This window comes from Gossypium hirsutum, chromosome A13 (assembly GCF_007990345.1).
Source record: "Gossypium hirsutum isolate 1008001.06 chromosome A13, Gossypium_hirsutum_v2.1, whole genome shotgun sequence".
In the NCBI taxonomy this organism is placed as follows: domain Eukaryota; kingdom Viridiplantae; phylum Streptophyta; class Magnoliopsida; order Malvales; family Malvaceae; genus Gossypium; species Gossypium hirsutum.
Genome location: NC_053436.1, coordinates 108,004,332 through 108,030,065, shown reverse-complemented (window position 1 = coordinate 108,030,065; position 25,734 = coordinate 108,004,332). Strand labels below are relative to the sequence as shown.

The 25,734-nt window shown below is 34.6% G+C and overlaps 2 protein-coding genes and 1 long non-coding RNA gene across 3 annotated transcripts; all 3 read left to right on the top strand.

Annotated features, from left to right (window-relative positions):
• The first annotated feature begins 1,663 nt into the window (after window positions 1–1,663).
• Window positions 1,664–3,313, top strand: LOC121212358 (receptor-like protein 13). The gene has a single exon (XM_041084831.1). The coding sequence runs from the start codon at window positions 1,664–1,666 to the stop codon at window positions 3,311–3,313; it is 1,650 nt and encodes a 549-aa protein (XP_040940765.1).
• Window positions 3,314–6,297: 2,984 nt separating this feature from the next.
• LOC107942946 (uncharacterized) lies at window positions 6,298–7,355 on the top strand. Its single transcript, XR_001695943.2, has 3 exons — window positions 6,298–6,481; window positions 6,621–6,735; window positions 7,047–7,355. It is a non-coding gene; the product is annotated as an uncharacterized lncRNA (long non-coding RNA).
• Window positions 7,356–13,886: 6,531 nt separating this feature from the next.
• On the top strand, window positions 13,887–25,106 carry LOC107942948 (receptor-like protein 9b). Its single transcript, XM_041084830.1, has 4 exons — window positions 13,887–14,088; window positions 14,200–14,256; window positions 14,622–14,768; window positions 23,743–25,106. Exons 1-4 carry the CDS (start codon window positions 13,887–13,889, stop codon window positions 25,104–25,106), a joined length of 1,770 nt encoding a protein of 589 aa, XP_040940764.1.
• Window positions 25,107–25,734: the final 628 nt, after the last annotated feature.

Genomic DNA, 25,734 nt, shown 5'->3' with positions numbered 1-25,734 from the left:
ATATCTTTATAATTTTTAAATGATTAAATTAAATTTTTATCATTTTAGGAGGCCAAAGTGCAATTTTACCATTACTAATTTAAAATTTTATAAATTATAAAGGGCTTAAATGAGAAATTTTTTATTTTAGGGAAAGGCAGGGCCCAGCCAGCCCTCTGGCTTCGCCATTAGAGTAATACGTTTTTAATACATTTGATTAAATAAATCATTAAAAAAAAGGTTCAACCACCCGTTTAACCAATTTTTATCTTGGTTCGTGGGTCTACCAATTTGACAACTCTTACTAAACTGATACTTTAACCAATTCTCAGTCTAACCAACTGATTCAATCCAATTCAAACAACTATAATTTATTTTAACTTCAGCTGCTAAATCCATCATCTCAAGTTGAAGTTCAATGTTTCCTATTGACAAAACATACATGTCAAAGTCATCCTTGTTACCAATGACTATTAAAGAAATACAAAAGAATTTAAAGTAGTAAAAAAAGAGCTAGTATAGAGTATTAAAGAAAGAGCAAAAAAATAATTATTCAAATACAAAGAGCAAAAAAATAATTATTCAAATACAAGTACTTCGAAATATCAATATATAAGAGTAATGTAATTAAAGATTAGCTATAAATTTAGGGATAAATTTTAAAATTATACATAAGTTTTTATTTAATGTCAATTATATACATATATTTTAATTTGATGTAATTTTATACGTGAAACTTTAATTGTGGTTCAAATGTATATTTAAAACTTTAATTTTGATTTAATTATATACATTTAAAGAAATAAATACATTATTGCGAAAAGAAATAAATATATCAATTTATTTTAATATTGAATAAATATAATTATTTATGTATGAAACATATAAACATAAAATTATCTTATATCAATAATTGTGTTAATAATTTACAAGAATTTGATCAAATCAAATTTTACGTATAAAATTACACATTAAATAATAATTCATGCATAGTTTTGAGATTTATCCCTAAATTTAATATGTATGAAAACTTTTAGATTTTTTATTTAATAATAAGGTATTCCGGATTTATTGCGAATATAAAATATGTATTTAATAAAAAAAAATTGAAAATCACCATCACCCATTAGCAATGTTTTGTTTCAATCTTTGACATTGGAGTTTAGACAACTGTCTCAATTTATTTATCTAATGACATGTTTACATTTAACACCATAATAAGTATTTAATGTGACGAGGAATTATTTAATGAACGGAAATTAATTTATTTATTTTTAATAAAAATATCAAAATATAATTTAGAATATAGTATTAACAACTAATATATATGATAGTTTTACCTTTTCTAATGTTAGAATAGTGTTGAAAGTATTTCATATGCTTGTTTGCAGGTTTTTGTGAATTGAGGCAGCTACAAACGCTGGCCATTATCAACGGTAAATGGAATGCTAGATTGCCTGAGTGCTTCTCTGAACTCATATCACTTAAGCATTTAGATCTCTCTTTCAATAATTTTTCTGGAGATATATCTATGCTCAAGAATCTATCGTCACTCGAGCATTTAGATCTCTCTTACAATAATTTTTCTAGAGATTTATCTGTGTTCAAAAATCTAACCTCACTCAAGTATTTAGATCTCTTTTTCAATAATTTTTTTGGAAATATATATGTGTTTAAGAATCTAATGTCACTCGAGTTTTTAGATCTCTCTTCCAATAAATTTTCTGGAGATATCTCTCATTTTAGAAGTCTGACATTCCTTCTAGAGTTACGGCTTTGGAACAATAGCATTGAGATCCCAAGTTCATTGGCTCCGTTGTTCAACCTTTCGAAACTCCAAAATATATATGCAGACAACAACATGATATATAATGCTGAAACAGAGAAGCATTCTTTAGACACCCCAACATTCCGATTTAGATCTATCACTTTATCTTGTTCCGGAGATGGTGGATCATTTCCTCAATCTCTCAATCATCAACATGACTTGCAATATGTTGATCTCTCTAACATCAATTTCAAGGGAGATCAGTTTCCAAACTGGTTGTTGGAAAACAACGAGAAATTACAGAAACTAAATCTCGCCAATAGCTCTCTATCGGGACATTTTCAGCTACCATCGACTTCTCGTAGGGGTTTATTATATTTGGATGTTTCCAATAATTCCCTCGATGGCAACATCCCCAATGAAATCGGAGCAAAACTACCATCATTGGAGCAACTCAACATGTCGAATAATCTTTTTAGCGGTGGTATTCCGATTTCGATTGGTGATATGATTTCCCTTGAAATATTGGACTTGTCCAACAATAAATTGAGTGGTGGAATACCGAGGCACATGCCTATGGGGTTGTTAATATTCGATGGTAGCAATAACCGACTCTTTGGTGATATACAAAGCTCCATGGAGAATATGTCACATTTGGTAACATTGGATTTGAGCAATAACATACTTTCCGGTGGGATACCAAGGTGGGTGGGAAAGATGTCAGATTTGGAAGAACTTGTGATGGCAAATAATCACTTTGAAGGTCCAATCCCCATGGAATTTTGCAAACTCAACCGTAGTCTTCAATTTTTGGACCTATCGGCCAACAATATATCGGGAAGTTTGCCATCTTGCTTCAGCTCTTCAATCCTCTCTCATGTTTATTTATCAAGAAACAAGCTAAAAGGGCCCATCACCGGATTTTTTAACAGCAGCGGTTTGGTGACATTGGATCTTAGCAACAACCACTTAACTGGAAGTATTCCAAATTGGATTGGCACCCTTTTTTCGTTGAGTTATCTTCTCCTAAATAACAACCGCTTTGAAGGTGGGATTCCGATTCAGTTATGCAAGTTAAATGGGTTAAGTTTGATTGATGTTTCTAACAACAATCTTTCTGGTACAATTCCTCCTTGCTTGATGATTACAACATTAAATGATAGCTCCCATGCTTATTATGGCATACCTTATCAATACGGTAACTACAGATCTTTCTCTGCTGATGTGCCGATAGAGGTCACCATGAAAAGCATATCCTACTTTTATAAGGGAAGAGTCCTCACTTACCTGTCTGGAATTGATCTCTCTTGCAACAAGTTGACTGGTGAGATTCCCCACCATTTCCAATACCTTCGAGACATCATCGTTTTGAATTTTTCTCACAACAGTTTGATAGGACCAATCCCTCCAGCACTTTCTGAATTATACCAAATTGAGAGTCTAAATCTTTCTTACAACTACTTGAGCGGGAATATCCCTTCCCAACTTCTGGGGTTACATTTTTTGTCCTCTTTCAGTGTGGCATACAATAATTTATCTGGAACTACACCTGAAAGGACCGGATAATTTGCAACATTTGAAGAAAGCAGTTACGAGGGGAATCCTTTCCTTTGTGGTGAACCATTGCCAAAGAATTGCTCAACTGATGGATCATCTTCATCGATGCCGAAAAATGCAACTAACGAAGGTTTCATTGACATGAAAGTCTTTTACGCAAGTTTTGTTAGGTCGTACATTGTGATGTCACTGTGTATTGCCATTGTGTTGTACATTAATCCTTACTGGAGACGAGCCTGGTTCTATCATGTAGAAGCAACCACCATGTCCTGCTATTATTTTGTGGTCGACCATATTCTGCCTAAACGATTCCGTTAAGGAACCACTTAGCCAAGTCATGCTCACTCCTTCACGCTTTCTTTGTCAATGTCGTATTTGATTTAGTGGTTTGTCACGCTCTCCATAAAAGCTTTTTATGTATCTTTCTTATTTGGCTAGTTTCAATGAAGTGGCTCATGGTTTCTGTTCTATACAAAAGAAAACACACTTTTAACTGTTCCAATTCACTGGCTTCTTTGCTTGGATTGTCTCACTTAAACTTAAAATTTTTTTAGTAATTTTGAAAAAAAATTAGTACCGATAAAATCTCCCAATTTTATTACTCTTAGATGTATAAAATTATACGTAGTCATTTAATATAAATTTCTCAAATAATAAGAATTTTTATAGAACAATTCTAATAACATCTGTTCAAATATATAAGACAATTTATGTATAACAATTCCAATAACATCGGTTCAAATATATAAAACAATTTATGGACAACAATTTCAATAACATAAGTTCAAATATATAAGACAATTTATATATAAGGTTGAAAATCTAAATATTTAAGAACTCAAGTCTTGGCTGTCGAAACCCTTTTTTTATTTTAAAAGTAATGGGAATCGACTTTAAAAACCGAGTGTGGAGTCGCCACCAATCTTTTTATTTAGGTGTGATTGGATCACCTAATAAGACATTTTAAATCAATTTTGATATACATAAATTCAAAAACGGGTTTGAGAGTCGGTTACGCATGAGGAAGGGTTAGCACCCTCACTACGCCCAAAAACTGGTACCAAATTGATTCGATGCTGTCCTTCTATCAAAATTTTTTTAAAAAAATATTTTCTGAAGTATATAAAAACGTTTGGAATAGCTCAAATTATCTATCAAAAATTTCTCGTTCCGAAGATATGCGGTTTCGTACCCAGTACGGTTGGATACGATCCCTTATACCTTTAAGATGCGATCAATTTTCGAGTTTTTTTTTTAAAAACTTATACATTAAAAGGATAGAAGGTTATCTAAATATTTGGATCATCGGAAAAAGTCATACCCAGTACGATTGAGCACAATTTTTCCGAATTCCCCAAATATTAGATATTGCCTTATTTCAAAAACTTTAAATAATTGAAATTTCGAAATTTGCTTTAAAAAACATATTTATTCATTTTAAAATTGATGAAATATTTAATGCATTATAAAAAATAAAAAATATGAAATAATATACTCAAAATATAATAAACCTTGCTTAATATGTCTCACAATCATTCTAGGTATAAAAAAAAATTCTTTAAACATGGTAATGAATAATAAAAAATAATATACATAGTCATAACACAAAATAAAATGATGTACAAAAATATGTATGAAACAAAACGAAGAATTAACGGTCACATAATATATATCTAAGTTGACACATTTGCATAAAACTTGGGATATATGTTTATTGAAATAGTTATTATAAATTTCAAAGTTTAAATCAAATCATGCACAAAATATTTAAAACACAAATTTATTCAAAAATTGATAATTCTCATAATAATTTAAATAATGTATTAAATATGAAGGAATGATAATACATGATATAAAATTATGTACAAAAGAAATTTATGAAACATGTATATACAAGTAAAAATTAGATATAATTATTTGTAAAAAAAAGTTGAAATTAATAATGTATGAAAGAAACAAAGTAAATATATAAGTATATAGGTAACAAAATATATATATAATAATGCATAAGGATAATATGGGAGTGTATACAATAAATAAATGGTATGATTAAAACATGGTTCCCAAAAGAAATATATTGTATATATAAATATTTTGAAAATAGGTTCTACATATGAAAAAAAAAATTTATATGAAGATATATGAGAATAATAATATGTATCATAGTAAAAATAATTTAATATGTGTTATACATGTGAAGACATTTTAGAAATAATTATATATTTAAATAACATGGAATTAAAATTTGGATTATAAAATTAACTTAATTTTACCGTGAGATATACATACAAAGAAATTTTAGAAATAGTTGAATGTTGAAGTAATAAAAATAAATAAAAAAAAATTTTGAATTTTAAAATCAACTTAATTTTATTATATATTATACGTTTACTAAAACTAAAAAAACAATTAAATACAAATTTATTAGAAGGCTATATATATAATAAGAACAACAAGGCTTTAATATATGTAGATTAAACATAAATACCAAATATACTTAATAAACATGTAAATATGTTGATGAATCCAAGAAAAATTACAAAATATCATGAAACTAATAGCATACACAAACTAAAATGAATTATATTACAAATACTACACCAATTATTAAAATAATAGAATAAAAACAGAAAAGATTACAAAATTCGGCTATCAAAATAATACAAAAATCACAACCAATGATTAAGCATGTAAAAATTGAAACAGGAGAAACAATTTACAAACAAAATAAAATAAAAATTGGATCAATATGTCATGCGCACAAACATGTGGGGGCTGGTATTGAAAATATCCCGCGCTCAAAATGCAGTAATGAATCGCGGATCCAATTGAAACAACGCACAAACTAGCATGCCAAATTTAAAACATAAAGAAGGCGAATCGGGCGCAAATTAAGAGCTCGCAAAAAGGGAAGGATTTTTTGCATAAATATACCATTTTAGGCACAAAAGGCTCCCTTCTTACACGGTAACGTTTTGTTTAATAGGCTATTTAAGCCTTTCTTTTCCCATTCTCTTCTCCAAAGGCAACCAGTCATCCCACTCAAATGTACAGCCCCCAAAATCAAAATATTAGGGTTCATATTCACAGTCCTGGAACCACCATTTTATTTGGTGGCTATTGACGCATGAACCACAACCAGACCTCACCATCGAAGGCTCCACTCGAGGGAATCTGGTAAGTCAATTTATTTTTCCTTTTTTTTTAAAAAAAAAATTCCTAGATCTGATATTGTTTGCTCAAGAAAAATCAAACCGAAGTTGAGAATCTACATATTTAACAACATCTGACCCTCACCCTTATTTCAATATTTCAGAAATATTAGGGATTTCATTGGTGTCATTTTGAGGCATGAGGTCTAATACTTTTAGATTCCCCTTCCAACTTCGATCTCAACGAAGTGAAATAGAGGTCTAAAACCGATCCACAAGGTAAAACTTGACTTCTTTTTGTTCTAAAATGCAGAATGATGAAAGTAATTGCAGGGGAAAAAAATAAGGGAACAAATTAATAAAAACCCGAAAAATCACCTTTCAGAAATTCTTTTCGAAAATTTTTGTATTCTCTCTGCCTATAGTGTGCTTGCGTAAGCATCTATTTTGTGTGCGTAAAAAATTATGGATTACATCACTGGCTTTTATAGCCATATTTCCAAAATAAATAAAATCTAAAAAATCCTATTTTCCTACTGTCATTTGCTGTGAAATCTGTTATTGACTCCTTCTAGTGTCTTCTTTTGCAGTCTCAGTTGTACGGAGAAGATGATCCGGGGATCTCGCGTGGAAAACCATCTCTCTGGTATTCTTTCAGTATATTCCAGGAGCTGCTGCTGAAATTCTCCTTCTTTTGGGTCCTTTTGGGTTTGGGCTAGGATATGGATTTATTGGGTTATGGACATTGAATTGTTGATTATTGGATTTTATTTTGTTTTTATTATTTTTATTTTTGGTTTTAGTTTTAGTGTAGGCCCGGGCACAAATTGGGTCTTACATTAGCCAACTTAATCTATATTTTAAAGCAAACTGGTAAAGAATAAACAAAAGCTTAATCATTGAAAGTCCATTGATTTAAAGACTTAAAAGCGTGAAATTAACGTAGCAATGGTTGAAATCTGAGTTCAGTTACCTGCATCCAAATGCTCTGGTTTTATTATCCAAATAATTAATTATCAATAAAAAGAGGGAAAAGATAATTAATCCATAAGTGGACCTATCCAATGAATTTCCCGGAAACATACTCATGTAGATTTACGATTATATAAACCCCAAAGGTGTAGTGCTGCTGCATGCCAATATTTGAGAGTTAGTGAGCATTGATTTAAGAGAGGGAGTACTGGAAATTGGTGTGGATGTTTGTGGTTGCTTTCTTATTTGGAGGGTATCTGTTGAAGCTGACCTCCATGCAGCTAGTTCATGACTCAAGCAACAAAGGTGGCCATGCAAGTCTCAAGTGCACAAACCAAATTGGCAGCAACTAGAAGCCTTAATGCTGTTAAATACCAACTGAATTTTGTTCATTTTGAAGTCTATTTATTAAGAACTTCTTGATTGATGTAATTTGATGTTGATGGAGCTGCTAACCAGCTTTGTTTTAATGTACAAGTTAAGTTTTTTTTTTGTTGTTGTTTGAAAAGCTTAGTGGAAGTAGGTACATGTTTAGGTAGAAATCTGACTTGTAAGTTTTATCTTTATTTGATATATGTAATGGCAATATGCCAATGATAAAGTATGAATGAAATACACTTCATTTTCCATCAATACTCTCAACTATTTTCCATTGTTTTTCTTTTCTTCTTTTCTCTTGCTCGATTCCTTCTTGTTTGTTCAGCAAGTATCGTGACTTGTTGCAAAAGCCAAAGCTGTACCAGCTGCTTGCTTGCTCGATAACACCAACAATTGGTATCTAGAGCTCTTATCTTTGAGTACCTGTTCTGCTTGATTCAAAAACTTGGATGGCTTCTGCTAGCTTCTGTCCAGCAGCACCACCAGTCTTCACTGGTGAAGTTTTCACATCTGGGTGGTCAAGATGAGGACCTACCTCCAAGCATTCGACTTGTGGGAAGTTGTCAACACAGACACTGAACCAGCTCCACTGAGGGCCAACCCCACTGTGGTTCAGATTCGTCAGCATGCAGATGAGAGGACTAAGAGGCACAAGGTTATGTCCTGTATTCAGAATTGCATTTCTGATGTGATCTTCACTAGGATTATGACTTGTGACACCCCAAAACAGGCTTGGGACAAGCTTAAGGAGGAGTTCCAAGGCACTGAGAGAACAAGGCAGCAACAGCTTCTGAACTTGAGAAGGGATTTCGAGAATCTGAAAATGAAAGAAGAGGAAACTATCAAGCAATATTCTGACAGGATAATGGCTGTTGTAAACAGCATAAGGCTCCTTGGTGAGCAATTTGATGAAATAAGGATTGTTGAGAAGGTTCTCCCTACTCTACCAGAGAGATATGAAGCAAAGATATCCTCCTTAGAGGACTCGAGAGACTTGGCAAGGATCTCCCTGACTAAGCTTATCAATGCTCTTTATGCTCAGGAGCAAAGAAGAGCCAGCAGGATCGAGGAGCACCAGGAGGGAGCATTTCAGGCCAAAGTCAAGCCTAGCTCGAGTAATGCTACCTACAAAGGCAAGAAAAATTGGAGAGATAAATCCAAAACTGATGTCTCGAGAAAATGGGATAGACCTTGTAGGTACTGCAAAAGGCCCGGTCATCCAGAGGCCAGATGCTGGTTTAGACCAGATGCTACATGTCAAAATTGCAAGAAGAAAGGCCATATTGAGAAGGTCTGCAAAGAAAAAGGCAGACCTAGCCAAAACCAACCACAACTCAAGAATGAAGAGGCTAGAGTAGCTGAACAAAACAGTGACAGTGAAGAACATGTCTTTGCAGTTTCATGCTTAGCTACAAAAGACAAGGTCACCAAAGGTTGGCTTCTTGATAGTGGCTGCACTAACCACATGTCACCAGATGCAACTATTTTCAGAACCCTGGACAGAAGCTGCAAAACCAAAGTGAAAATAGGCAATGGTCAGTTCATCAAGGCTGAAGGGAAATGAGATGTCCTCATATGTACCTCCACTGGAGATAAAGTCATTGCAAATGTGCTGTTGGTACCTGAGATTGATAGAAACCTACTCAGCATTTCTCAGCTGCTGGATAAGGGCTATTCTGTTGTGTTCAAGGGCCAGGAGTGCAAAATCACTGATCCAAATGGATCAAGCCTCATGACAGTCACTATGAGTGACAAATGCTTTGAAGTCAACTGGTCAGGTGACTCAGCCTATGTTGCTTCAACAGAAGACACCAAGCTTTGGCATCAAAGACTTGGTCATGCCAATTTCAGATCGATGGCTCAAATGGCTAGCAAGGAAATGGTTGAAAACTTCATCAAGTTAGTTCAAAGTGAAGATATCTGTGAGGTTTGTCAAATTGGAAAGCAAGCCAGGCTTCCATTTCCTGCAAACACATCCTGGAGAGCTTCAACCAAGCTGGAATTGGTGCACTCAGATGTCTGTGGCCCTATGAAGATAGAATCTTTGAATGGAAGTAAGTATTTCATTCTCTTTATTGATAATTATACCAGATTCTGTTGGATTTTCTTTTTGAAACACAAGTCAGAGGTAGCTCAAGTATTTGTAAAGTTCAAGGTTGCAGCTGAAACAGAAACTGGCTGCAAATTAAAGACAATCAGGACAGATAATGGAACAGAGTACACCTCAGCTCAGTTCCAAGCATTATGCAATAAAGCTGGTGTTAAACATCAGTTAACTAATGTCTATACACCTCAGCAGAATGGGGTCAGTGAAAGAAAAAATAGAAGCCTATTGGATATGGCCAGATGTCTCTTGTTTGAGAAGAAATTGCCTAAAAATTTGTGGGCTGAAGCAGATAACACTGCAGTCTACTTGCAAAACAGGCTTCCAACCAAAGCCTTAGAACAAAAGACTCCATTTGAAGCCTGGTCCGGATTCAAACCTTCTGTAGAGCACCTAAGGGTGTTTGGCTGCCTATGCTATGCTCACATACCAGCTGTGAAAATAGAAAAACTGTCAGAAAGGGCTTAACCTGGGATTCTGATGGGTTATAGTACAGTTAAGAAAGGTTATAGGATCTTAGATCCTTTGACAAACAAAATTCAAATGAGTAGAGATGTAATCTTTGATGAACATGCTTGTTGGAACTGGGATAAGGGTGAACTTGAGGCTACTTCTGAGAATCTGATAGTAGATCAGACTGAAGGTGTTGAAAATGATCCTGATATGGACCTGGATGATGAACCTATCAGAGGAACAAGAACTCTTGCTGAGATTTATGAAGAGCTCACATGGCTCAAGTTGAACCAATCAGTTTTGAAGAGGCTAAAGCTGATGAGGGTTGGAGGCAGGCAATGACAGATGAGATTGTCATGATCGAAAAGAACCAGACTTGGAAGCTAGTTGACAGACCTACTAACAGAAAGGTTATTGGAGTAAAATGGGTCTACAAGGCCAAGCAGAATACTGATGGAAGTTTAAATAAACTGAAGGCTAGACTTGTGGTGAAAGGTTTCAGTCAAAAATATGGTCTGGATTACTTTGAAACATATGCACCGGTTGCTAGATTAGACACAATAAGGCTGATTGTTGCTTTTGCAGCTCAAATGCAGTGGAATGTCTATCAACTAGATTTAAAATCAGCCTTTCTAAATGGAATTCTTGAGAAGGAAATTTATGTCGAGCAACCACAGGGGTTTGAGGTACTTGGCAAGGAAGACATGGTGTGCAAACTAAGAAAGGCCTTGTATGGCCTAAAGCAAGCTCCTAGAGCTTGGTATGCTCGAATTGACACTTACTTGCTCAGTTTGAATTTCCAAAGAAGTGTCAGTGAACCAACATTGTATATCAAGAAAAATAATACTAAAACTCAGCTTGTGGTGTCTTTGTTTGTCGATGATTTACTAGTTACAGGAGATGATGAAGTTGTTTTAACAGATTTCAAGACAAAGATAAGGAAAATGTTCGAGATGACTGACCTGGGGCTAATGACATACTTCCTAGGAATGGAAGTAATCCAGGAACAAGGAGGAATCTTCTTGAAACAGAAATCATTTACCTTAAAAGTTTTGACAAAGTTTTCGATGCTAAATTGTAAGCCAACTCCCACACCTGTTGTAGTTGGGATGAAATTATCGAGCCATGAGGGTCATGAAGAAGTTTGTGAAACCACCTATAGAAGCTTGATTGGTTGTCTCCTATACTTGACTACAACGAGGCCAGACATCATGTTTGCAGTAAGTTACTTTCTAGATTCATGCACTGCTGCAATGTGCTACATTTTCAAGCTGCAAAAAGAGTACTAAGCTACATTAAAGGTACTCTAAATCATGGTCTGTTATTTAGCAAGGCTGAAAAACTAAAGTTGACAGGCTACACAGATAGTGATTGGGCTGGTTTTAAAGACGATATGAAAAGCACATCTGGGTATGCTTTCACACTGGGCTCAGCAATGGTCTGTTGGAGTTCCAAAAAGCAGTCTTTAGTGGCTCAATCGACAGCTAAGGCCGAGTATGTAGCTGATGCTAGTGCAGTAAATCAAGCCATTTGGCTAATACAAGTCTTAGCTGATTTGAACCTATTTCAAGAAGAAGCAACAGAGATATTTTGTGACAACAAGTCTGCTGTTGCAATTGCAAAGAACCTTGTCTTCCATGGTAAAACTAAACACTTTGACATAAAGTTGCATGTGATAAAGGAGATGGAGCAAGCTTGTGAAATAAAGCTGGTTCATTGCAATTCGGAGGATCAAATAGCTGACATTTTGACCAAGGGTCTAGGTATATCAAGGTTCAACAAGTTAAGGAAGCTATTGGGCGTGAGTAGCATGGAGCTCAAAGAGGAGTGTTGAAGCTGACCTCCATGCAGCTAGTTCATGACTCAAGCAACAAAGGTGGCCATGCAAGTCTCAAATGCACAAACCAAATTGGCAGCAACTAGAAGCCTTAATGCTGTTAAATACCAACTGAATTTTGTTCATTTTGAAGTCTAGTTTATTAAGAACTTCTTGATTGATGTAATTTGATGTTGATGGAGCTATTAACCAGCTTTGCTTTAATGTACAAATTAAGTTTTTTTTTTTTGTTGTTGTTTGAAAAGCTTAGTGGAAGTAGGTACATGTTTTGGTAGAAATCTGACTTGTAAGTTTTATCTTTATTTGATATATGTAATGGCAATATGCCAATGATAAAGTATGAATGAAAAATCACTTCATTTTCCATCAATACTCTCAACTATTTTCCATTGTTTTTCTTTTCTTCTTTTCTCTTGCTCGATTCCTTCTTGTTTGTTCAGCAAGTATCGTGACTTGTTGCTAAAGCCAAAGCTGTACCAGCTGCTTGCTTGCTCGATAACACCAACAGTATCAAAGTGAAGCGTGCTGGGAGAATGAGAAAGCTGCTCTCTTCCGACTCAAACCTTTCTTTGCTCATATTGACGAGGTAAGTATTTCTTGGGTGGAGGGAAATTGTTGCCGATGGAATGGGGTTGAGTGCAGCACTTGCACTAGACGAGTCACCCGACTCTTCCTTGATAATCCAGTTGGATCTAGTTATGATCAACGCTACAAGGATTGGTATCTCAATGTCTCTTTGTTTCTTCCCTTTGTGGAATTGAAGAGTCTTCATTTAAGAGGCAATTACATCGCTGGTTTCATTCACCATCAAGGTTCATTCATTTTCGTCTTACTATCTGCAATCTTTTTTAATTATCACAAACTTCTATTTATAAAAAAAATATTTTTATAGGTTTCGAAAGACTAATCTAAACAACACAAACTAAAGACTCTCCACTTGATTAATAATAAATTAAATGATAGCATGTTAATATACTTAAAGTGAACTTTCATCGTATCACATCTTTCTTATATTGAGAAAGCTTATTCTATAATAACTAGATGATATATATTATTGTGTTTTAACAAAACTCAATAATTTGAAGAACTTAAAGGAATTGTATCTAAGCATCAATAAAATCAAGAGCCTCGGATCTTTATTCCAAAGTGTAAGTTGACATAATTATCTTTAACATATACAAAATTTGAGTAGTTAAATTAAAATACAGTTTATGCAATTATCTGTTAACACTTGTACAGAAAAAACAACTGAGGATGAACAAACTTGAGGTGCTGGATTTAAGTTATAATTATTTCAATAACAACATATTTTCATCTCTGGCTGCGCTCCCACATTTGAAATCTTTGAATATAGAAAATAACCATTTGATAGAATCGACCTATATTCAAGGTAAGTATGCTTTAAAATATATACATCCATTAGTTTCTCATTACAAGTTTTAATTGTTTGTAATTCTCTGTACAGATTTAAATGTTTTGAGTAATTTAAAGAAACTGAACATGAGTTATGACGGAATGAATGACTTTATTCCATCTGAAGGTAATTTAACATGTTTTTTTTTTTTGGAAAAATCTATAATATATGAAAAAGAAATATTTTAATTATCTTTAATTACGAGCAAATACTAATCAGATTAATTTTTTACAAATTAATTTCAAATCACATAAGTAAGATTAGAACAAGACATGTCTTACAACATTTTATATGGTGTTTGGATACGTAATGAAAGGGAACTAAAGTTGATGAATCTAGAGGAGCTTAATTTGAAGGGCAATGTCTTCAACAGTAGCATATTGTCATCGCTGGGTAGCCTTTCAAATCTCAAGTCTTTGTCTTTATCCCATATATACGCAATGGAGGGATTATCAGTAACATATACTGTCATGGGTTTGCTCTCTTTTATCTCTTAAGTTATTGAATGATATCATCTTCAATATGCTTTAAAAAGTAAAACATTGTTTTTTTTAATAAAAAAATTATCTATAATATTCTCCACAGGATTACCTGCTTTGAAAAACTTGGAGAAACTACGATTGGGGTGTGTTTTTGGAAGTGGTACGTATTGCTAGATCAAAATTGTGTTTCAACAATTAATTTGTTAATTTTGTCCTAATACTCCTAAAATAAAGGCTTAATTAATGGTATATACGTTTCTTTTCTCCATCAAAAAATCTTCCACGCGGTAGCTACCCTTTAACTTCAATCACTGAACATATTCCCGTCATTAAAGACTCTTTCCTTGGCAAGCTTTAACATAAGTGGAACAATAATTATCCGAAGTAAGTTATTTTCTAGATTACTCCTACATAACAAATAAATAATATATACCTCCATCAAAATATTTACACAACCTACTTAAAACGTATGAATTTGCGATTATGTATTTCATAACATGCTCATATTCGTAAATTATTTTATAGGGTGGCAAAATTTGACAAGTTTAGAAGAATTGATTTTAACGGATTCATCCTTCACTTCTAACATTGTTCAAGATATTGGAACCCTGACTGCTCTTAAGAACTTGGTTATCGATACTTGTGTTGTTGATGATAATCTCGACTTACATGGTACATTAATTTCATCTTTTTCATTATTCATTTATTTTTTTCTTTTTCGGTTTAGCCAAAAACAAATTTATTGACAAAGAGATAAAAAAACTGCCCAAAATTGTACATGAAATATTCAGTCACTCCCGAAACAGCAAAACCTTTGAATCTGAAATAAATCCAACAATACAAATACCTTACACTCATAACACCAACATTATAAAGCATAATCACCTAAAAATGCAAAGAAAGCCAAAACCTAGAATACCATAACACATTTGAGTAATGTAATGGGGAAGTCAAAGTTGTATATATTTTTACGATAGTAAAAATATAATTTCATCTTTTTAATAGTTTATATCTTTATAATTTTTAAAGAATTAAATTAAAATTTTTTTTTTGGGAGGTGAAAGTGTAATTTTACCATTATAAACTTAAAATTTTATAAATTATAAAAAGCCTAAACGATAAATTTATTATTTTAGGGGGACCAAGTCCCTGCCAATGCCACTGGCTTTGTCATAGAGTAATGTTCAACCACCAGTTTAATCAATTTTTATCTCGATTTATAGGTCAACTAATTTGATGTCTCTCATCGAACCGATATTTTAATCATTTCTTAGTCCAACCAACTAATTTAATCCAATTTAAACAACCCTCAATTTATTTTAGCTTCATCTGCTAAATCCATCGCCTCATCTCAAGTTGAAATTCAATATTTCCATTCACAAAACATCCATGTCAAAGTCATCCTCTTTGCCAATGGCCTTCAGTTCAAGATGCCACTGGATCTTTATAATTTTTTTCATCTATTGTTCAATTTATTTATTTTATTAGTGGATTAACTAAATATTTGTCATTCAATTAAGCAATATCTATGCTTTAAAGTACACTGGTTTTCTATTACATAACCTTGGGTAAAAGCAACCACAACAATCATGGTACCATATTTGAAATTATATTTTAATAATGAATAAATTAATCCCTACGCTTAGATGAAACAACAAAATAGTCGCTTCATCAATTGATTCAATTTATTTCTTTTTATTAGTGGATTAACTAAATATATGTCATTCAATTAAGCAGTACATGTGCTTTAAATTACACTGTTTTTCTATTACATAACCTTTATAATGGGTAAAAGCACCACAATAATCCTTGTACTATATTTTAGGTTGTATTTTGGTCTCTCTATTAAAAAAAGAGTAAATTATTTTTGTACGTTAGATGAAGCAACAAAATAGTCTCTCCCATTAAAATTATGCTATAAAATTCTTATTTTGGTGTTTTACATATAAGACATAATAATAAATTTTATCCTTAATATTTACACAATTTTCAATTTAGCTCATTCTCTTTTATTTAGAGCAAATTGAACTTCAAACTTGAAGATATGTCATTATTTGTTTTATATGTCACATTAATTTATAAGTTTAAAATTATAAAAAAGTTTAGTAAAGTATAAATAAAAATTACAATTTCAAAAATAATGAATTGAAGCTCTTCAAAATTAAAAAGAAATGAAAAATAAAGGTAAAAAATTCTAAATGTATAAAAGTTTTTCAAACATTCAATAAAAATTTAGAATTATAGAAGTTTCTTGAACATTCAATAATGTTAGAATGGCGTTCTTCAAGTATTTCATATGCTAATATGTTTGCAGGTTTTTGTGAATTGAGGCAGCTACAAACGCTGGCCATCATGTACAGTGATTGGAATGCTAGTTTGCCACACTGTTTCTCTGAACTCACATTACTCAACTTTTTACATCTCTTTTCCAATAAGTTTTTTGGAGATATATATATGTTTAAGAATCTAGCCTCACTTGAGTATTTAAGTTTATCTTTCAATAAATTTTCTAGAGATATATTTGGACTTAAGAATCTAACGTCACTAAAGTATTTAGATCTCTCTTCTAATAATTTTTCTGAAGATATATCTGGGCTTAAAAATCTAATCTCACTCGAGTATTTAAATTTCTCTTCCAATAATTTTTCTGGAGATATATCTGGGCTTAAGAATCTAACCTCACTCGAGTATTTAGATCTCTCTAACAACAATTTTTCTGGAGATAGATCTCATATTAAGAGTCTAACATCCCTCCGAGAGTTAAGGCTTTGGAACAATAACATTGAGATCCCAAGTTCATTGGCTCCGTTGTTCAACCTTTCAAAACTCCAAAATATATATGCAGACAATAACATGATATATAATGCTGAAACTGAGATGCATTCTTTAGACACCCCAACATTCCAATTGAGATTGTTAGGATCGTCCCGAATAAGCAACGAACAAGTAAAAATAGTAGAAGAAATTGAGAAGATGAACACACAAATTTAACGTGGAAAAACCCCTCAAAAGAGGATAAAAAACCACGGGCAAAGATAATTTTACTATAATGGCAAAAGAATGAAGAGTACAAAAGATGGAGATAAAAACTAAACCCCAAAAACCCGAAAAACAAAGAACCCTCAAACGTAAACACAAAATTCTCTGAATGTGTTATGAGTTCTAATCTAATGGGTGTCTCTTAATTCTAAGATTGTAAAGGAGCCTATTTATAGGCTAAATTAGTAAGTCAAATAAACTATACTAATAAATGCTAAATATATTATACTAATAAATACTAAATCTTCTAGAAAGAAAATATATTTTTGTTTAACTTGACTTGCAAGCAATCTCTTAGAATTTGGGTCACACAATTCTAACAATCTCCACCTTGACACGAATTCTTTCAATGCCATCTTTGCCAAAACCCGCCACGGGCCTATCTTGAACTATGCAGGGAATTAACTGAGTCGAATCTATGCTTAGAAGCTGGAAGACTTCTAGCCTTCAACTTGTGCACTGCCAAATCAAAACTAACCCGGGTCTGATTTTCACGAATACAGTGCCCTAACTTTTCAAAACCTGCATCCAAAAGAGAACCTCTCTTCAACGAAACGGTCATACCTTTTTCCCTCCTATGACCAAGTTGCCTCCGCTTCAAATGAGTTGACTTTGACTCCGTAACGGACGAGGGACGTCCGATTTCATCGGTCACTGTAGAACCTTCCAGAATATAAAGATTGCCGGTTCTTTTACCTTTTAACAAAACGAGAGCTCCACGAGATACTTTAATGTCGCTCGACTCGATGTTGATTATGCATCCTTTCAAGTCTAAAATACTCAAGGAGATGAGATTCTTTCGTAAATCAGGTACATACCTGACATCTGAGAGTGTCCTAATCGTCCCATCGTGTATCCTAATTTTAACAGTACCAATACCGATTATTTTACTAGATGAATCGTTTCCCATGTGCACAACTCCACCTTCAACTGAACTGTATGTGGAGAACCATTCTCTATTGGGACACATGTCGAAAGAACATCCTGAATCTAGGATCCACTCAGACGTAAGCTTGGAGTTATCGCTCGTTGACACTAACAAGAAATCATCACCACCTTCATCGACCAAATTAGCACCAGCTACATCTTCCTCGTTACTCTCAGCAGCTCTTTTATTTCGCAGTTTATAACAATCTGCTTTGACGTGACCTAACTTTTTGCAATAGCGACACCTTTTGTCTCGTTTCTTTGATGCTACCAAAACGGAAGCTTGTCTATCTGCTTTGCTATTCAAATCAAACTCATTGTCGAGTTTGTCTCTACTCAACAAATGACCCTTCACATCTTCGAACGAGAGTTTGTCTCTGCCATAAATCAGGGTCTCCCTGAAAGACTTGTATGAAGAGGGTAAAGAGCACAATAGTAGCATAGCTTGATCTTCATCGTCAATATGAACCTCAACGTTCTTTAAATCATTTAAAAGAGTAATGAATTGACTGATGTGATCTTTAAAAAGCTCACATTCGTTCATGCGAAACGTAAATAGACGTTGTTTCAACACTAAACGGTTAGCCAGAGACTTAGTCGCATAAAGAGTTTCTAACCTTTTCCACAAGGCGAATGAGGTCTTCTCCATCAATACCTCCTGCAATACTGTATTCGCGAGGCACAACTGGATTGCAGACAAGGCCTTTTCATCAAGCTCTTCCCATTCTGTTTGATTTAGATTCTCAGGCTTTTTCCCTATAACAACTTTTTTCAAGCCATTTTGAACTAGAATTGCCATCATCCGAACTTGCCACAGATTGAAATTTGTCTCACCATCGAACTTCTCAATTTCAAACCTTGTTGCTGCCATCTCTGACCGGGCTGATCTATGAAAGTTAAACTAGCTCTGATACCACTTGTTAGGATCGTCCCGAATAAGCAACGAACAAGTAAAATAGTAGAAGAAATTGAGAAGATGAACACACAAATTTAACGTGGAAAAACCCCTCAAAAGAGGATAAAAAACCACGGGCAAAGATAATTTTACTATAATGGCAAAAGAATGAAGAGTACAAAAGATGGAGATAAAAACTAAACCCCAAAAACCCGAAAAATAAAGAACCCTCAAACGTAAACACAAAATTCTCTGAATGTGTTATGAGTTCTAATCTAATGGGTGTCTCTTAATTCTAAGATTGTAAAGGAGCCTATTTATAGGCTAAATTAGTAAGTCAAATAAACTATACTAATAAATGCTAAATATATTATACTAATAAATACTAAATCTTCTAGAAAGAAAATATATTTTTGTTTAACTTGACTTGCAAGCAATCTCTTAGAATTTGGGTCACACAATTCTAACAATCTCCACCTTGACACGAATTCTTTCAATGCCATCTTTGCCAAAACCCGCCACGGGCCTATCTTGAACTATGCAGGGAATTAACTGAGTCGAATCTATGCTTAGAAGCTGGAAGACTTCTAGCCTTCGACTTGTGCACTGCCAAATCAAAACTAACCCGGGTCTGATTTTCACGAATACAGTGCCCTAACTTTTCAAAACCTGCATCCAAAAGAGAACCTCTCTTCAACGAAACGGTCATACCTTTTTCCCTCCTATGACCAAGTTGCCTCCGCTTCAAATGAGTTGACTTTGACTCCGTAACGGACGAGAGACGTCCGATTTCATCGGTCACTGTAGAACCTTCCAGAATATAAAGATTGCCGGTTCTTTTACCTTTTAACAAAACGAGAGCTCCACGAGATACTTTAATGTCGCTCGACTCGATGTTGATTATGCATCCTTTCAAGTCTAAAATACTCAAGGAGATGAGATTCTTTCGTACATCAGGTACATACCTGACATCTGAGAGTGTCCTAATCGTCCCATCGTGTATCCTAATTTTAACAGTACCAATACCGATTATTTTACTAGATGAATCGTTTCCCATGTGCACAACTCCACCTTCAACTGAACTGTATGTGGAAAACCATTCTCTATTGGGACACATGTGGAAAGAACATCCTGAATCTAGGATCCACTCAGACGTAAGCTTGGAGTTACCGCTCGTTGACACTAACAAGAAATCATCACCACCTTCATCGACCAAATTAGCACCAGCTACATCTTCCTCGTTACTCTCAGCAGCTCTTTTATTTCGCAGTTTATAACAATCTGCTTTGACGTGACCTAACTTTTTGCAATAGCGATACCTTTTGTCTCGTTTCTTTGATGCTACCAAAACGGAAGCTTGTCTATCTGCTTTGCTATTCAAATCAAACTCATTGTCGAGTTTGTCTCTACTCAACAAATGACCCTTCACATCTTCGAACGAGAGTTTGTCTCTGCCATAAATCAGGGTCTCCCTGAAAGACTTGTATGAAGAGGGTAAAGAGCACAATAATAGCATAGCTTGATCTTCATCGTCAATATGAACCTCAACGTTCTTTTAATCATTTAAAAGAGTAATGAATTGACTGATGTGATTTTTAAAAAGCTCACCTTCGTTCATGCGAAACGTAAATAGACGTTGTTTCAACACTAAACGGTTAGCCAGAGACTTAGTCGCATAAAGAGTTTCTAACCTTTTCCACAAGGCGAATGAGGTCTTCTCTATCAATACCTCCTGCAATACTGTATTCGCGAGGCACAACTGGATTGCAGACAAGGCCTTTTCATCAAGCTCTTCCCATTCTGTTTGATTTAGATTCTCAGGCTTTTTCCCTATAACAACCTTTTTCAAGCCATTTTGAACTAGAATTGCCATCATCCGAACTTGCCACAGATTGAAATTTGTCTCACCATCGAACTTCTCAATTTCAAACCTTGTTGCTGCCATCTCTGACCGGGCTGATCTATGAAATTTAAACTAGCTCTGATACCACTTGTTAAGATCGTCCCGAATAAGCAACGAACAAGTAAAAATAGTAGAAGAAATTGAGAAGATGAACACACAAATTTAACGTGGAAAACCCCCTCAAAAGAGGATAAAAAACCACGGGCAAAGATAATTTTACTATAATGGCAAAAGAATGAAGAGTACAAAAGATGGAGATAAAAACTAAACCCCAAAAACCCGAAAAACAAAGAACCCTCAAACGTAAAAGCAAAATTCTCTGAATGTGTTATGAGTTCTAATCTAATGGGTGTCTCTTAATTCTAAGATTGTAAAGGAGCCTATTTATAGGCTAAATTAGTAAGTCAAATAAACTATACTAATAAATGCTAAATATATTATACTAATAAATACTAAATCTTCTAGAAAGAAAATATATTTTTGTTTAACTTGACTTGCAAGCAATCTCTTAGAATTTGGGTCACACAATTCTAACAATCTCCACCTTGACACGAATTCTTTCAATGCCATCTTTGCCAAAACCCGCCACGGGCCTATCTTGAACTATGCAGGGAATTAACTGAGTCGAATCTATGCTTAGAAGCTGGAAGACTTCTAGCCTTCAACTTGTGCACTGCCAAATCAAAACTAACCCGGGTCTGATTTTCACGAATACAGTGCTCTAACTTTTCAAAACCTGCATCCAAAAGAGAACCTCTCTTCAACGAAACGGTCATACCTTTTTCCCTCCTATGACCAAGTTGCCTCCGCTTCAAATGAGTTGACTTTGACTCCGTAACGGACGAGGGACGTCCGATTTCACCGGTCACTATAGAACCTTTCAGAATATAAAGACTGCCGGTTCTTTTACCTTTTAACAAAACGAGAGCTCCACGAGATACTTTAATGTCGCTCGACTCGATGTTGATTATGCATCCTTTCAAGTCTAAAATACTCAAGGAGATGAGATTCTTTCGTAAATCAGGTACATACCTGACACCTGAGAGTGTCCTAATCGTCTCATCGTATATCCTAATTTTAACAGTACCAATACCGATTATTTTACTAGATGAATCGTTTCCCATGTGCACAACTCCACCTTCAACTGAACTGTATGTGGAGAACCATTCTCTATTGGGACACATGTGGAAAGAACATCCTGAATCTAGGATCCACTCAGACGTAAGCTTGGAGTTATCGCTCGTTGACACTAACAAAAAATCATCACCGCCTTCATCGACCAAATTAGCACCAGCTACATCTTCCTCATTACTCTCAGCAGCTCTTTTATTTCGCAGTTTATAACAATCTGCTTTGACGTGACCTAACTTTTTGCAATAGCGACACCTTTTGTCTCGTTTCTTTGATGCTACCAAAACGGAAGCTTGTCTATCTGCTTTGCTATTCAAATCAAACTCATTGTCGAGTTTGTCTCTACTCAACAAATGACCCTTCACATCTTCGAACGAGAGTTTGTCTCTGCCATAAATCAGGGTCTCCCTGAAAGACTTGTATGAAGAGGGTAAAGAGCACAATAATAGCATAGCTTGATCTTCATCGTCAATATGAACCTCAACGTTCTTTAAATCATTTAAAAGAGCAATGAATTGACTGATGTGATTTTTAAAAAGCTCACCTCCGTTCATGCGAAACGTAAATAGACGTTGTTTCAACACTAAACGGTTAGCCAGAGACTTAGTCGCATAAAGAGTTTCTAACCTTTTCCACAAGGCGAATGAGGTCTTCTCCATCAATACCTCCTGCAATACTGTATTCGCGAGGCACAACTGGATTGCAGACAAGGCCTTTTCATCAAGCTCTTCCCATTCTGTTTGATTTAGATTCTCAGGCTTTTTCCCTGTAACAACCTTTTTCAAGCCATTTTGAACTAGAATTGCCATCATCCGAACTTGCCACAGATTGAAATTTGTCTCACCATCGAACTTCTCAATTTCAAACCTTGTTGCTGCCATCTCTGACCGGGCTGATCTATGAAAGTTAAACTAGCTCTGATCCACTTGTTAGGATCGTCCCGAATAAGCAACGAATAAGTAAAAATAGTAGAAGAAATTGAGAAGATGAACACACAAATTTAACGTGGAAAAACCCCTCAAAAGAGGATAAAAAACCACGGGCAAAGATAATTTTACTATAATGGCAAAAGAATGAAGAGTACAAAAGATGGAGATAAAAACTAAACCCCAAAAACCCGAAAAACAAAGAACCCTCAAACGTAAACACAAAATTCTCTGAATGTGTTATGAGTTCTAATCTAATGGGTGTCTCTTAATTTTAAGATTGTAAAGGATCCTATTTATAGGCTAAATTAGTAAGTCAAATAAACTATACTAATAAATGCTAAATATATTATACTAATAAATACTAAATCTTCTAGAAAGAAAATATATTTTTGTTTAACTTGACTTGCAAGCAATCTCTTAGAATTTGGGTCACACAATTCTAACAGAGATCTATCAGTTTATCTTGTTGCGGAGATGGTGGATCATTTCCTCAATCTCTTAATCATCAACATGACTTGCAATATGTTGATCTCTCTAACATCAATTTCAAGGGAGATTAGTTCCCAAACTGTTTATTGGAAAACAGCAAGAAATTAGAGGCACTATATCTCGTCAATAGCTCTATATCGGGACATTTTCAACTACCATCGACTTCTCGTAGGGGTTTATCAGAGTTGGATGTTTCCAATAATTCCCTCGACGGCAACATCCCAAATAAAATCGGAGCAAAACTACCATCATTGAAGCTTCTCAATATGTCGAATAATTTTTTTGGCGGTGGTATTCCGATTTCGATTGGTGATCATATGATTTCCCTTGTAGTATTGGACTTGTCCAACAATAAATTGAGTGGTGGAATACCGAGGCACTTGCCCATGAGGTTGGTATTATTCAATGTTAGCAGTAACCAGCTCTTTGGTGATATACAAAGCTCCATGGAGAATATGTCACATTTGAAAACATTGGATTTAAGCAATAACGCACTTTTCGGTGGGATACCAAGGTCGATGGGAAAGATGTCATATTTGGAAGAACTTGTGATGGCAAATAATCATTTTGAAGGTCCAATCCCCATGGAGTTTTGCAAACTCAACTATAGTCTTATTTTTTTGGACCTTTCGGCCAACAACATATCGGGAAGTTTGCCATCTTGCTTTAGCTCTTTAAGACTCACTCGTGTTTATTTATCAAGAAACAAGCTAAAAGGGCCCATCACTAGTTTTTTTAACAGCAGTAGTTTGGTGACATTGGATCTTAGCGACAACCACTTAACTGGAAATATTCCAAATTGGATTGGCACCCTTTCTAGGTTGGTTTATCTTCTCCTAAATAACAACCACTTTGAAGGTGGGATTCCGGTTCAATTATGCAAGTTAAATTGGTTAAGGTTGATTGATGCTTCTAGCAACAATCTTTCTGGTACAATTCCTCCTTGCTTGATGATTACAATATCGAACGATAGCTCCCATGCTTATTATGCCAATCATTTTAACTATGGTGACATCGGATTTTTCTCTGCTGATGTGCCGATAAAGTTCATCATGAAAAGCATATCCTACTTTTATAAGGGAAGAGTCCTCACTTACCTGTCTGGAATTGATCTCTCTTGCAACAAGTTGACTGGCGAGATTCCCCACCAATTCCAACACTTTCGAGACATCATCGTTTTGAATTTTTCTCAAAACAGCTTGATAGGACCAATCCCTCCAGCACTTTCTGACTTATCCCAAATTGAGAGTTTGGATCTTTCTCACAACAACTTGAGCGAGAATATCCCTTCCCAACTTCTGGGGTTATATTTTTTGTCCTTTTTCAGTGTGGCATACAATAATTTATCTGGAACTACACCTGAAAGGACCGGACAAATTTCAACATTTGAAGAAAGCAGTTACGTGGGGAATCCTTTGCTTTGTGGTGAACCATTGCCAAAGAATTGCTCAACAGATGGATCATCTTCATCGATGCCGAAAAATGCAACTGAGGAGGGTTTCATTGACATGAAAGTCTTTTACGCAAGTTTTGTTGGGTCGTACATTGTGATGCCACTGTGTATTGCCATTATGTTGTACATTAATCCTTACTGGAGACGAGCATGGTTCTATCATGTAGAAGCAGCCACCATGTCCTGCTACTATTTTGTGCTCGACAATATTCTGCCTAAACGATTCTATGAAGGAACCATTTAGTCAAGCCATGCTCCCTCGGTCACCTTTTCTTTGTCAATATTGTTGTAATTGATTTAATGGTTGTGAGGCTATTTGTTATAATAAACGTTGAAAATTGTCGTAACCATTTTTTGAAAAATGGGAATCGAATTGAATTTTGAAAATGAAAACGAATAGAGGAGTCGCCACCAATCCTTTTTTATGAAGTGCGATCGGGTCACCTTAAATTAATCATTTTAATAAAAGTTAAGATTTACTAAAACGATAATATTTTTTTGGTCTACGAAAATCAGAAAATGAGTTCGGGAGTCGGTTACATACGAGGAAGGATTAGCACCCTCGTGACGCCCAAAAATTGGTACCCAGTTGATTAATTAGTGTCCTAGTGTCGAAACTTTAAAAGCTTGAAAGACTTTAAAAATATGATTCCTCTTTTGTAGAAACGCTTGAATGTTAAAGACCTTCTCGTCTCGAAATAATAGAATGTCACATCCAGTAAGTTAGGACACAACATCTTGAAATCCCAAGTGCAAGCTTGTCTTTGATTTTATTGAAATTTCATGTATATAAAAAGAAAATCGAAAGGATATTTGGCTATTTAGAATCAACGAGAAAACCGAAACCCCGTAAGTTAGGGCACGATTCTTCG